General features: G+C 41.7%; 1 protein-coding gene across 1 annotated transcript in view; it reads right to left on the bottom strand.

The window, feature by feature from the left end:
• COL9A1 (collagen type IX alpha 1 chain) overlaps positions 1-14,370 on the bottom strand; it is an 86,838-nt gene that overhangs the window by 23,221 nt on the left and 49,247 nt on the right. The window contains exons 21-29 of the mRNA XM_052651689.1: positions 13,864-13,917; positions 12,426-12,479; positions 12,258-12,311; positions 12,078-12,131; positions 11,234-11,287; positions 10,124-10,168; positions 9,046-9,099; positions 8,887-8,940; positions 398-451 (exon numbers count right to left, since the gene is read on the bottom strand). Coding sequence (XP_052507649.1) covers positions 398-451; positions 8,887-8,940; positions 9,046-9,099; positions 10,124-10,168; positions 11,234-11,287; positions 12,078-12,131; positions 12,258-12,311; positions 12,426-12,479; positions 13,864-13,917 — 477 coding nt within the window. The remainder of the gene's footprint in view (positions 1-397; positions 452-8,886; positions 8,941-9,045; positions 9,100-10,123; positions 10,169-11,233; positions 11,288-12,077; positions 12,132-12,257; positions 12,312-12,425; positions 12,480-13,863; positions 13,918-14,370) is intronic.

Raw genomic sequence — 14,370 nt, 5'->3', positions numbered from 1 at the left:
ATTCCCAGGTTTGCACCCCTTCCCAACAGTGGGCTCTTTGAGCTGAGTCCCTGCCTCCTCAGCTGTGTAAACATCACCGCTGGAGAAGTGAAAGGCAGCTTTCACACACGGTTCTCTCCAGTCCAAGAACAACCATGGCCAAATGGAGCACTTCGTATCTCCCCCAGTTTTAAAATAAATGCTACAAACCACACTGATTAAAATACCCTCTGAGGGTCTCCTAGATTAAATTTGAAATTCCCCATTTACATTTCACACATTCACATAGGAACAGAAACCAAACAAGGATGATTCAATTACCTGTTGCAAATTGCTTTTCTCTCTTTGCTCCCTTTTAAAATTTTATTATGTTTTGCATAAAGCAAATCCACTGCTGAGGACTAGAAATGCTACTTACCAGTTTACCTGGTGGCCCTGGGGGTCCCACTGGTCCTACTTCACCTCTGCTGCCCTAGAAACACACAAGCAGGACAGTCAACCAGGCAGTCTGCCAAAATGCAAATGTATGTTTACTACATCAACAAAGCAACCAAGCTACCTAGGTTTTTGTTTACACATATATAAAGGTCACCAAAGTGTTCCCGTCTTCGACTGAAGGCAGAGACCTTTATATAAACTGTCTGCAGCTTCCCCAGTGTTCATCCTGAGCTCTGACAGGCCTAACGCTGCTCATTGTGAATAGAGACTGTTAGATAATCACTCCTGAAACATCAACAGGAAGTAGCAATTAGGAATTTTCAGCATGTACATCACCCTCCAACTTAGATTATGGTTATTTGTGTACACACTTTATCCTCTCATTTATACTATGTGTTCTAGAGGTATAGGCACAGTAACATTTTGAATTCCACATAATTGTCTAAAACCCAGAGTAAATCTCAGGTCTACAGTACATTTTAAAGCAGTAGCTGGCAAATGACCTTGAACCTCAGAAGAGTGAAAAGACTCAGGACAGAGATGTTTGCCTTTAAATTACCTCTGCGACTTCAAAAGGACACACGCAGAAGAAACTCATAAAGTTTCCAAAATAATTCTTTGCGCCACTCATTCTACATATGTCTTAAAAGATTAAAGACTTTGGAAAGTACAATTTATAATGTAGTTGCACCAAAAGAACACTCTAATTTCATTCTGTGAACTAATTTCAATTTTTTATTGGAAACACTAAGCCCTTTGAGAAAAGGAATCACATGAACTCTTCCATTTCTTTCCCTGAGAATTTCATACACTTCTTTGAAATCTGCTAAAAGCTTGTTTCATTTCTAATGAATGTTCAACTAAGTTGAACATTGAGGTTGCTGGATAAATAATTACATTTCCTGGATGATGTACATGACAATGAAAGTAGTCTTTTGAGTTTGTGTTTAAAATGATATGACAACATATTAATACTTGATATTTATGAGTGCTGATAAGATTATCCTGATCTGACCCATACGCTACTCCTTCATCTATAAAAAGAATAAAATGTCAAGATCCATAAACTCTCTGCATTTCCAATTGCTCTAAAGGATCAAGAAATGTCAGCCAAATTACAAGCCTCTATGAGCTATAATTTCATGACAGCCGTTTCTTATGACTTATAGGTGATTTAAACAAAATGCTCTTAAGCGCTTTATGGTAAAGCTGAAGCTCCAATACTTAGGCCACCTGATGCAAAGAGCAGCCGACCCATTGGAAAAGACCCTGAGTCTGGGAAGGATTGAGGAGAGGGGGAGAAGGGAGTGACAGAGGATGGTGGGATGGCATCACCAACTCAACAGATATGAGTTTGAGCAAACTCTGAGAGATTGAGAAGGACGGTTAAGTGCTTTACAAAAACTTTCATATGAATGTTCTGTCTAATGTGTGAGTTTGAATGACACATTGATCCTTAACCCTTGTGAGCAGCCTGGAAGCCCAAAGCACTGCCTCATGAGGACAGATGCTGGAAAGAGGCAAGTCAGGTGAAAGTCAGCCACTATGATAGATTCTTCTTTGTGTCTCTACACATAAAGGTTTCACCCCATTACTTTGCTCCAGCACTTTGAAGTTCACGGTAGATTTTCTTCAGTATATCTGCTCTGCTGGCATTTTCTAATTATTTCTGAATTGCGTCCTGATTAAGATCCTAAATATCAATGGGATAAAATGACCTTAATTCACAGAACGATTAATAGTCACTGGTGGAAAACATAATTAATCATATCAGAAAGGGAAAGCAAGGTTCTTGACACAACCTCAAGTATTCATTTCTAAGTAAATGAACCATTATGCCATCCTATCCAAGACAAAGATGATTGATATACCTTTTTTTGTCTTCCACAAACCAAAGGGCTAAATGAAAATAAAGGATTATGAAACCTTTCTCTTACTTTTTGGAGAGATTAATCATCTTTTCAGGCAAACACAAAGATTCTCTGCTAGAATCTTATTTTCTCTGTCTTTCACGAGCTGGTATTATTCAGTTTCTAGTCTTTTCCAAGCCCTGGCAGCCCTTGGTAAAACCAATGAAAAGCTCAGAACCCAATCTAGGTAGCCCACTCTGCTGACCGACAGCCACAACAGGGCCACACACATAGGACCGAGGGAGGGCTGGGTGAAATGTTGAGCAGTCACTCTCCTGCCCCTGCACAAATACATGGCATGTGGGTCTTTGTTTTTATTTTACTTCTGTCCTATAAATCCTTTGCCATTCTGAACTTAGGCATTTCTATAGAAATTATTTCACTGTGAAAAAAAAAAGTTACTGTTTATTTTCACAATGACCAAACAGCTACAAATGTTAGGGCAGGTTATTCTCATGGCCATTCTGAAGATTTCTGTGTGTTCTAAAAACATGGATATTCTTCCCCTTAGTTCTTTAATTTCATCTGTAACTAAGATGAGCATGAGCAATCAAGATAGAAACAGTAATCTTTAAAAACACAGGTTAAACTAAATACATCCTGCAGGGAGCCATTCACCCTAACCTGGTAACCACACGTGTGCTAAATAAATGATAAATCTCTAATGTTTCAAAAGCTGTAGTGAAACCATATTTTCAGATGTGGCCAGGGAGTTTGGTAGGGAAATAGTTATTCTGCCACATGACTTATATTGCAAACCTCACGACAAAAGTCAAGGCTTTTAACAGGAGAATTGGAAGGAACCAGAACAATAGGCAAAATCCTACCTCTGAAAATGTGAAGACCATTAAAAAAAATGCTCTATTTTTTTCTCTTGAGTGCTCTGAGCCATCATATGTATCTCCAACATGTTAAGATACATCTGCCAATTCATCTCTATCTAAGAAGGCAATCAGACCTTTAAGAAAGATGCAGACTTTTACCAGTAATTGCCAACTCTGCCTGCACATCGGAATCCCCTAAGGAACTGTTAGAAATATATTTCACTGGTGTCTTCACCACCCCACCTCCCCATTCCCCTCCACCGCCCACCCCTCAGCCCCCAGTCCTGATTCTGAAGGTCTGGGTAACACCCAGGAATCTGTTGGGGGTTGTGTTCTGTTTGAATGTCTTCACCAGCTTTACTTAGACTTTTGTTGACTGCTCACTGCAGAAGTTCCATAAACACTAAACTCTTAAATTTGCTAAATATGTTTTGTGTTATTAGAATTTGCCAAGCTAACTTTAAACAAAAGATATCCAGCAGAGCCTTGACTTTGGAGGCACTGGAGGTGGAGATGAGGACCTGGACACCAGGTCTGAAGTCCAGCTCTGTTGTGCACCAGCTCAGTCCAGGCAGGCAACTCAACCCTTCCATGCTAGTAGCAATAGTGTTAGCTGCTCAGTCGTGTCCAACTCTTTGTGACCCCATGGACTGTAGCTGCCAGGCTCCTCTGTCCATGGGATTTTCCAGGCAAGAACACTGGAGGGGGTTGCCAATCCCTTCTCCAGATCTTTTCGACCCAGGGATCGAACCTGGGACTCCTGCATTGCAGGCAGATTGTTTACCATCTAAGCTACAGGGAAGCTCTTCATCTGTTTCCTCATCTGTTAAGTGGGTTTTGAGAGGATTAAATAGATACCTGAAGCACTTAGTACAATATCCAGCTCATAGTAAGCACCACAGATATGCTAATTACTATGCTCATCCAAGGTTTTATCCAAGGAATAAAGACATCAGTCAAAACTATGGTTTTCAATCAAATGATTCATTACATGTTCTTTGCTTTTCAAACCTCCCAAATTTCTTTAAAAGCACAAGTCATGCTCGGGGAAAAATGTCTCTAGTCCTCATTTTTTGAGTTTCTGTCAAGACCATTGATCACCAAGAAGGTACTCTTTTAATAAGCAAACACTACCAGCGACTTTGCAAAGCTCATTTCAATAAATACAAATGGATACTTCAATAAAGAAGTCTCCCTTTTAAAATGGAACTATCAGACTTCTAAAATATCATAGAAAAGAAACAATGTTATTACATTTGGGCCGTCATAATTATTTTACCAGAAGAGTGGGCTTTACTCTGCTGTGCTCTAGATTGTGTTGGTTGATACGTCTGCTCGATCACCCAAAATGCTAACTAGCTGAAGAACGAACATTATCCTCAGTACCTCTGCAGTTTCAGAAGAGGGAAACTATCACTATACTTAGTCTGCATTATACCCTAAGTGCCGATTTCTGGCAAAAATATGTTTAACCTAGAAGATCAGTTATGATTCCTAAAGACTGTTGCTTTTACAAATCATTTTCATAGTAACACTTGAAGATCATATTAGTCCTACTACAAGGATAATTTTGCCATAAAAATATTTATTTAATCTATTCAATTTTACCACATTGGATAGTTTATACTTCTCTCTAATGTAGGCTTAAATATCTCCTCACACACAGAGGCAGACCACAATCTGCTCACACTATAACCATCACAGCTGGTCCATAAAGCACTGAGAGGAGTGTTCTGGAGTGTTCCAGAGCCTGGTGTGGCAGGAAGGTGGCATAGATCACTCAACAGCACACCAAGTGGGACCTCTGTGTTGAAGCTGATGGGGTCACGGTAGGGGACTTCAAGAGAAAGGAGACAGGCTTCTACACACACTCCAGGAGTGCATAAACTTCAGAAAACCTGGGATAGATCAGCATGGCACTCATCCCAGTCAAAATCACAAGAGCAGAGCAAACCTAACCCACTAGACAAATGCTCTGGCAAGTTCTGAGGAGCCTGGAAGAGAAAAATGGACCAGGAGCCACTACTCAGTAACACCAAAGCAGAGGTCCCAGCCACCTGCTGGCTCTAAACCAGGAGTCCCCCAGATGCAGGTGCGTAATGGAAAAAGCCAGAAACACAAGCCAAGTGGGAAAGACATGTGCTCATGTGTACTCACTAGAGATGCTGAAACGCCAATATTTTTTGCTGTGGCATTGGCAGAAGTTGGTGGAACAATGGCGAGGAAAGTGGGAAACACAACTTAACTTCAAAGACGTATTTCAGTTAGCCCTGATTCTTTCCTAGGACACATCAGAAGTGGGTTTCATTTCTTCTACTCAGCTTTGCAACTTGAGATTTGCAGGAAAAACTGATCAAATTTGTGAAAAATAGTCGACATGGCATGAACTTACCTATGAAAATGAATTTAATGATGTAAAATGAAAGAACAAATGCCTCTTTCAGTAAGTAGATTTGGTGTTAAAATTCTGCTCCAGAACTATAATATTTATAACCTCCCATAATACTCTTCTGAGAAAGTTATAGTGGGTGAGAAGTCAGTTATCATGAACAGAAGCAGCATGGCAAGAGTTATCATTCCTCCCACCCAATGCATTTCAAGGAATCTTTATTGAGCACAACCTTACAGTGGGCCCTGAATAAAAAGACACAGGGAACACAAACAGGGATCAGACTTGTCCCTGCCTTTCTGCAGTGTCCACACCATGGGGGAAACAAGAGACTAAGGGTTACAGGTTCAGAATAAGGAGAGATCGTGTCTCTCAGAGGAATAGGGCATCATAAGAGATGACTCCATTGCAGAATTAACACTTCGGTCATATCTAGGAGGACACATGGGATGCTGAGTTAGAAAAATAGGGGAAAAACCCATCCCAGTTGCAGGGTATCACAAAGTATAAACAGGCAGACTAAGAAGCGTAGAGCGTGTTTGGGAATTAGCAAAGTCAAGCTTAGCTGGAACATGGGCTCTGAGCAAGAGAGAAAGGGGAGATAAAACTAGGGGACAAACAGACGCTGTAGGATTTCAGACTCTTTCATTGTCCGTGGAAACCCACTGAAGGTTTTTAAACGAAGGAGAGAAGTGATGACGGAAACTGTGCTTTGCAAAGATCATCCTGGAGGTGCGTGCAGATGTGGAGTCCTACACTTCTCCAGGCTTTTGTGTTTGCTCCCAGGACTGTTGGGGACACACTGGGGTTCGGGCGATGCAGGACACTCCCCCCCCCCGTGCCAGAGTCCTGGAGGAGGAACAACTATCCTGGCCTGAAGACCAACAGCATCCCGCGGGGAGACGCGGGCAGAGAAGGAAAGATGTGAGCAGGGAAGGCAAGTCAGCAAACGATGCAGTGGCAAGCCGCGGGGAACCGCCTGAGCTGGCGCGGGAGGGCCGGGAGCCGGGAGAGGTGCGCGGGCTTCAAAAGAAGAGGCAGATGGGAGGCCGTACAGACGCGGTGGTCGGATGAGCAGGTCCTCCTGCGGGTAGGAACGTGATGAAGGAGGAACACCGCAGCTTCGAGCCTTAGTGAGGAGACAGGGCTTCCCAGGTGATGCGAACAGTAAAGAACCTGCCTGCCAGCGAAGGAGACCTAAGAGACGCGGGTTGGCTCCCTGGGCTGGGAAGAGCCCTTGGAGTAGGGCACGGCAACCCACTCCAGTAGTCTTGCCTGGAGAATCCCATGCACAGAGGAGCCTGGCGGGCTACAGCCCAGATGGCAAAGAGTCCGACATGACTGAAGTGTCTCAGTATGCACCCACAAGGGCAATGGTGGGAAGAATACAGATGCTTACAGAAACTGAAATTGCAGTGAGGCTTGAAAACTTACACAGCCATCACTCCCTCTGAGTTGCCTCCCCACCATGAGAGGATGAAACACCGTCCCCAACCCATCTCTTTCTGCAACCCAGCTTAAGTCCATCGGTTTCTACACCCCATAACCCGGAGCTGGGGATGGGCCAAGCCCCCTCCACCAGCGAGGCTTGTGTTTAGTGTGTGGTCCCGCCATCATCAGGGTCCCACCATCTGCAAGGGGGTCCTGCCATCAGCAGTACTGTACTCAATTTTCTGCTCTATAACACGAATATGACACATTCCAGTCCAATTTTCTACAGCTCCAGCACCTCTGCCCCACAGTGTTCAATCTGCCTGTGATTTTAGAAATGCGATCGAGCTCTGACCTCATTCGTTTGTCAACTTAGGGAAAGTATTTTAATTAGAAATTCACAGACTTCCAGCAACAGAGGAGAAAAGGGAAGTGAGGCGTGAGGGGCAGGAGCTAGCTTGTTTGGCTGCAGAGAAACCTCCTGATAGAAGCTCCACTCTCAACTGGGATATTTCACTTTTCTGAAGCACGAAAATCCTCACTCACATGCTCAAGAAACGCTCTTTAAAATGTAATGGTGGTGTACCTATGGCTGATTCTTGTTGGTGTAGACAGAAAACCACAAAAGTCTGCAAAGCAATTATCCTTCGATCAAAAAAATAAATAAAGTGGGAAAAAAAGCAACAATGATGCCTGGAAACATTTCTGTGTCCTCACTTGGAGTTGTTTCTGTTACCCAGCAGGCTTTGAAAACAAGAACTTAAAATGAAGACAAGGAAGAATCGTTTAAAGTTAAAATTGAGTGTATCAGTTCCTCTCTAAGGGTTAAGGTCACTCTCTAAGATCACTAGGAATGTATCTAGTGAGAAAATGTGCATAGCTATATTTGCTGCAAAATAAATGCACAAACTCACACTGAAAGAAGCGTGGCAGGTTCTCATGACCCAGAAACTCCTCTCCTATACAGGTACCCAAAAGGAGTAAAACAAGTCTGTGCAAAAAAGTCTACATTTTCTACCTGTAGAAAAATGTTCATAGCAGCATTATTCGTAAGGACCAAAAAGTGGAAATAATCCAAATGCCCATCAATGGCTGAATGGATGAATAAAATAAGGTATGTCTATAGAACTGAATGGACATGAGTTTGAGTAAGCTCCAGGAGTTGGTGATGGACAGGGAGGCCTGGTGTCCTGCAGTCCATGGGGTCGCAAAGAGTCAGACATGACTAAGTGACTGAACTGAACTGAACTGATAGAATTGAATGTTATTTGACAATAAAAAGGAATGAAATACTGATACATGGTGCAGCATAGAAGAACCATGAAGCATTATGCTGAGAGAAGCCAGTCATTAAAAAATCCACATATTGCATGATTCTATTTACATGAAATTTCCAGAACAGGCAAATCCATAGAAAGTGGATGAGTGGTTTTCTAGTGTTAAAAGGGAAGGGGGGGAGATGTTAAATCTTCAAGTGGATCTGAAGTTTCTTTCTGAGGTGATGAAAACACTTTAAAACAGACTGTGGTGAGGGCTGCACAGGTCTGCAAATGTACTAGCCTCAATGGATCGTACACTTTAAATGGGTGACTTATATAGTATATGAATAATATCTCAGTAGAGCTGTTTTATATTACGGTAAAATACTTCCTTCAACATGGGATGAGAGTGGAAAGGGTCATCATGTTTCTTTTTTAAAATATTTCATCTTTATTTCCACTTTATGGAGAAAAAAGCGTATTGTATATCTAAACAGCATTCCTGTTTCGTTGGTTAATCTGGATTAGCAAATGTCAGGAGGCATTTGTGGATGAGTGACTGGAGGAATGAATAAAGGAAGAAAGGAGGGAGGGAAGAAGGGAGGAGGGAGCAGAGAAGGCAGTCTGGGAGGGGTCTGCAGAGAAGGAATACTCACAGAAAGGCCCCGGGGTCCTCGGGGTCCCACTTCTCCGGGCGGCCCCTGGCGGCCCTGTTATGAAGAAGGCAGGCAGAGAAAGAGTTAAACTCCCTAACCCTTTGCTTCGCCATGACAACAGGTTACTAGGCCTGAGAAAGGGAACTTAGGACGTCTTACCGGTTTGCCAGAATTCCCCAATTGACCGGGCTTCCCTGGAGCACCTGGGTTACCCTGAAGGTAGAAAACAGTAATTCAGACTAATTCAGAAAGTAAATAAGCAGAATGATCAACCTGACTTGTGCAGACCGGGTCTTTCCTACACTTACACAGCATTAACTTCCTGATTTTACACTGAGAACTTGGGAGAATGAAAACTCTCTTGGTGTATACATCAAAGTTCTTTAGATTTAGGATACTGTTTTGTCATTCCTGGAAGTATGATAAGGTGTTAAAAATGTTAAAAAGTCAAATGTCAAAAAAGGAAGGTCTTTAGCCAGACAAAAATAAGAAAGGCTTTTTCTTTTTTTACAATATTAGTTATATATGCCTTTCTTTATCATTTCCACCTCCAATACACTTCTTTGAGCCATTTGAACCTAACAGTGACACCACTAAAATTGTAAAGGATCACGCCAGCATGAGGAAACAAGGGATGTGCCAGCAAGCTCTGGGGAAAGCAGGTATCTGGGATGCCATCTCCACCATCAATTGCTCATGGTCTGCTACTGGGGGGGCACCTCAGCCCAAGATTGTCTGGGCCATTATGACCGAAAGGCTGGAGCCATGTAATCCAATCATGACCAATTTCTACATTAGTCACAGTGTACCTGTTTTATTTAAAGTAAAGCTATATTTTGCAAATTTTTCTTTTAACTATTATTTTTAAGTGCTTGCATATAAGCACCTAACACTGATTATTCTGTGAACAATATGCTTAATACCTTTAAGTTTCAGCTAAATCATCTTAATATTAATTGACAAAACCTCTGTGGCTTAATAATACCTTCCCTATTTTAAGTGGTAAACAGCAATGAAACCTCTGTTTTATAGTGGCAAAGGATGACTCAAGAAGGAAGTCTAATCAGTAACACTTTGTCAAAGTACTCTTTCTGCAGCTGCAGTTCTCTTTGATTTCCCCTTAAGGTCAAATATAAATTCAAAGGCAGGCTGGAACTATTTTAAATGATAAACAAAATAGACCAGTAAAAGAATAAAAATAGAGAAAAATATTAATTGCAAAGTTTTCATCTTTTACCTTTTCACCGGCAACACCCTTTGCGCCAGGAATTCCAGGTATACCCTGAAAGAATATACATGGAACGTGTGTTCAATCACCTCATCTGACAACCAGTGAGATGCCAAGCCCACTGCACACTGCCAAAGGGCTGAGGGCATCATGACAACCTCAAAGCTGCAGTGTAGGGGAGAGTCTCCCTAGATTCCCAATTCTGAACTTACAGACCTATCCACAATATCCACAAGCCACAGACTACAGACCTATCCACAAGCTACAGATCTATCCACAAGCCATGAGACTTTGGCTTGTTATGTCTGAACACCCTGGAAGCAAATTCTAGCTCTAAACTAACGTTACTTTTTAAGGATGAACTTCCAAATTAGAATCTGGTACTATTTTCAGGTCAACAGGAACTCTTCCTGGCATGATCTCATGTACAGAATACAAAACAGGAACCTGTCAATAAAGCTCAGCTGCAAGTAGAAAAATAGAATGACAGGAAAATCCTGGGCCTAACTGAGATTTGGTGCTATCTGGAGGCCTAATATTCTCTGGTTATTTTTAAAGTGTCAGATATCATAATAAACCAGAGGACAGTCCTCAACATCACCAAGTAGCTCCTTTAACTTGAAATATGTGCCTCCAAAGAGCCAAGAAAACACATGGGATAATCTACATGAACTTCCTGCCACAGTAATGCAGGAAAACACCAATCTGAATAATTCAAAATAGCACACAATCTGAAGATGAAATCTTATAGCTCACATGGTTCCCCAAACATACTCTCAACCTTATGGCTCAACCCTGGTCCTAGGGCTTCAGAACTAGTTAAAGTAGGAGGAAGTATAAAGCCCAGACCACAGCTCAGGGCTGGTGAAATGATATAAAGAAAATTGAGTGAACTAAACAGAGGAATGGATGTAAAAGATAAAGTTAAATCTTAGTGTGGTTATCGGAGAAATAACTAGTTATTCAGAGAAAAAGTACAAAAATGTACAACTGTAAAAACACAAAATTAAAGCATCTTTTCTTCCCCAGAACTTATCAAAACATACATGTTTCTACCCCAAATGCATATGTTCAAAATATGTATATAACCAATCAATATTTAAATACACAAATACTTACAGGTAACCCCTGCAAACCTGCTTCACCAGGAGGCCCGGGTTTCCCTGGTTCCCCCTGAAAAAAAAAGTTTTTGTTGATCCTGTATGAACTATTGTCTTTCTTTTAAGAAAAGGAAAGACAAAAACCGTCTAAGCGAAAGGGTTATCTGCATAGCTGACCTTATGTGCACTTTTATAATGCGACCTTGTTCAGGATGGGAAGGTGGAATAGGACTTAGGATGGAAATGCCATCAAAATATGTGATTTCCTTCTGCCTATGTTCATCAACAAGGCAGTTTTACTGAGCTTCTGAAAATAAGCAAACATTCTTTTTGTTTTTTGTGCTTTTTTAATTGAAGTATAGCTGATCTACAATGTTGCATTAATTTCTTCTGTACAACAAAATGACTAATATACATATATATAGATTATTTTTAATATTCTCTTCCATTATGGCTTATCCCAGGAGACTGGATATAGTTCCCTGTGCTATAGAGTAGGATCTTATTGTTTATCTATTCTATATATAATAGTTTGCATCCACCAACCCCAAACTGCTAGTTCTTCCCTCCCCCGTGGCAACCACAAGTCTGTTCTCCATGTCTGTGGGTCTGTTTCTGGCTGGCAGATAAGTTCATTTGTGCCATATTTTAGATCCCACATGTAAGTGATATTACATGGTATTTGCCTTTCTCTTTCTGACTTCCAAGAAGTATTTTGAATTGACCCTTGATGTAAAAAACTAGAAGGAGGGAAAAAAGCCGAAGCCAGCTCAATAAATGTCCCAGTGACATAGTGATGGAAGCTCCTTGGCGGGCCAGGGCGGAGACCACCCCATCGCCCTGAGACTAAACTGCACGGCTACCTTTGTTCCCGGCATTCCAGGTATCCCGTCACGGCCATCCACACCTGGCAAGCCCTAAAGATGCACAAAGAAACACAGTGTCCCTTAGAAACACATCCCTCTTCCTGTCATTATTTTCTAAAGTTTTATTACAATAACCACTTTGAAGAATGAGCTTGATGACTACAGCTCAGGACTTACCGTGTCCCCTTTGGGCCCAGGGAGACCAGGAATTCCTGGAGAACCTTGAGGCCCCTGCAGGGCAGAGGGAGGAGACAGAACAGAGACAGTTACCGTGTGTACTTAGGTCACGTCAAGGAGATCCACACGACCTCCATGCTGGTGGTGATTAACGTGGATTCGACTCACTCTCTCTCCCTTGGGACCTATTTCTCCTGGAGGTCCTCGCTGTCCTTGGTCACCCTGCACGAAAATAAAATTGTGTTCATATGAGCAGAAGTAACTTATTGATAGGCTTTTGAAATGATAAAATTCTATCCAAATTATCTTACATTGCTCTTTCATCTCAATGGCTTTGATTTATCATGGATGCCTCAAGAAACCTTTTTATAAAAACTATATTGTCCTAAAAATTGATATTACCATAAAGATCACCAGGACTGACATGTCAATTGATTTCACTGTAAATTCATAATGCTTCTGCACTCTTTGGATAAACAGGTATAATAAAATCAAGGTCCACACTGCAGGTAGCCTTGGCATCAGGAACTTTGTCCACACATCCTCTAGCCTCACTGACTGTCATGGTGGGTTGAGGTTTGGATGAGGTGCTAACCTTTTCTCTGTATTTTACTTACTTTCCATGTCAATAACAATGATTTCTCTCAGAACTATCCAGCTGATGCTGATACATGGTCAGGCAGTAACAGATGAGAGGACGTGTCTTCCTAAAACATGGCTTTGGTTGAATTGCTGAGCTGCTCTGAAACCTCAAACAGCTTCCAATTGCTACCAGATCGCTTATGATTGCCTGGATTGGCATAAAACATTCCATAACGTGCTTCCACCTTGTCTATTCCAGCTCATCTTCTAACAGGAGCTCCACACTCAGGCAGTGGCAGCCCTAGAGCAGCATGCCCCCATCACCCCAACAGGGCTGCTCCCCACCTGCCCTCGCTGTTCTATCCCACCTCACACATGTTTGCAGGTCCACCTCCCTCTAAGGTCTGCGTGGCACACCATGTCTGCAGCTTGACCTTATGATGTTATCCTCCAGTTACATTCTTTCTTTCCCCTTGGACCTTGACAGTTGGAAATTCTCAATCACTTACACTTTTTCTACTTTTTAATGTGGTATGAGTGAGTATCAATGAACCATTTTTTGGTTTATTTACTTCCAAAAAAGGTGTGAGGCAGTCTGCAATAAGGACACATCTACACATGGCCATTAAAATATCAAATAATGAGATCAGAAATCATACGAGAGGAAAAGCATAGAACTACCCAAGAAATTAAAGTGAGAGTTACTGTGACTCCTGACATCCTGGCAACCAGAGTGAAAGGGAAAAACACAGCAAGCAAAAAAAAAAAAACCAATTTGATTAAACTTATGAGAAAAACAAGACCCATGTCAAGTCAGAAGAACATTTCTCTGTACAAAAGAAAAAATAAAGGTGCTTGACTTAATTTTTAAAATTTTAATAAATATGAAAACTATTGCCCATTTTTCCACTTGATTCATATATAAACAATACCTGCACATATACATATATATATTAATAGCAAAAAATCTACCACTGATCATTGCTTAAAAAATCTATCAGTGGATCCCATGAAAAGTACTTACTGGTGCACCAGGGAGCCCTTGAGGCCCAGGTTCTCCATCTAAGCCCCGAGCGCCCTGCAAATAAACAAGACAATCAAAATGAACTTGAGATCAGTGATGCATGCTAAGGGTACTTCAGTCTGTCTAAAGAATTTTAACAGCCAGATAAGAAAGAGGCTTTGTGTCTTGTGGTGCAGTATATACTGATATTCATCAGTGAAACCAAGGAGTATTTAATCAGAAACCTCAGTGGTGAAAACACTGGTTTACATCTTCTCATTCCATCAAAAGTACTACACCCAATCTTTGATACCACCTTGGATATCCTAAATGAACAAACACAACACCCACTCCTAATTGCTGATGTGAGCTACTTACTGAGAGAACCTGGAAAGCCTATTGGGAAGGTTTGATTATCATGCTCTGGGGTTCCCAGGACCCCAGTGGGAATTCATTGCTGATGAAGACCAAGGTGCCACCTAAATAACAGTTGCCCTGGACCCTGCAGCTGCCACACCCAGGAGAGAG

Source organism: Budorcas taxicolor, chromosome 14, assembly GCF_023091745.1.
Source record: "Budorcas taxicolor isolate Tak-1 chromosome 14, Takin1.1, whole genome shotgun sequence".
NCBI classification, from domain to species: Eukaryota; Metazoa; Chordata; class Mammalia; order Artiodactyla; family Bovidae; genus Budorcas; species Budorcas taxicolor.
Note: the sequence above shows the minus strand (reverse complement) of the source record. Positions and strands in the feature narration are given on the sequence as shown.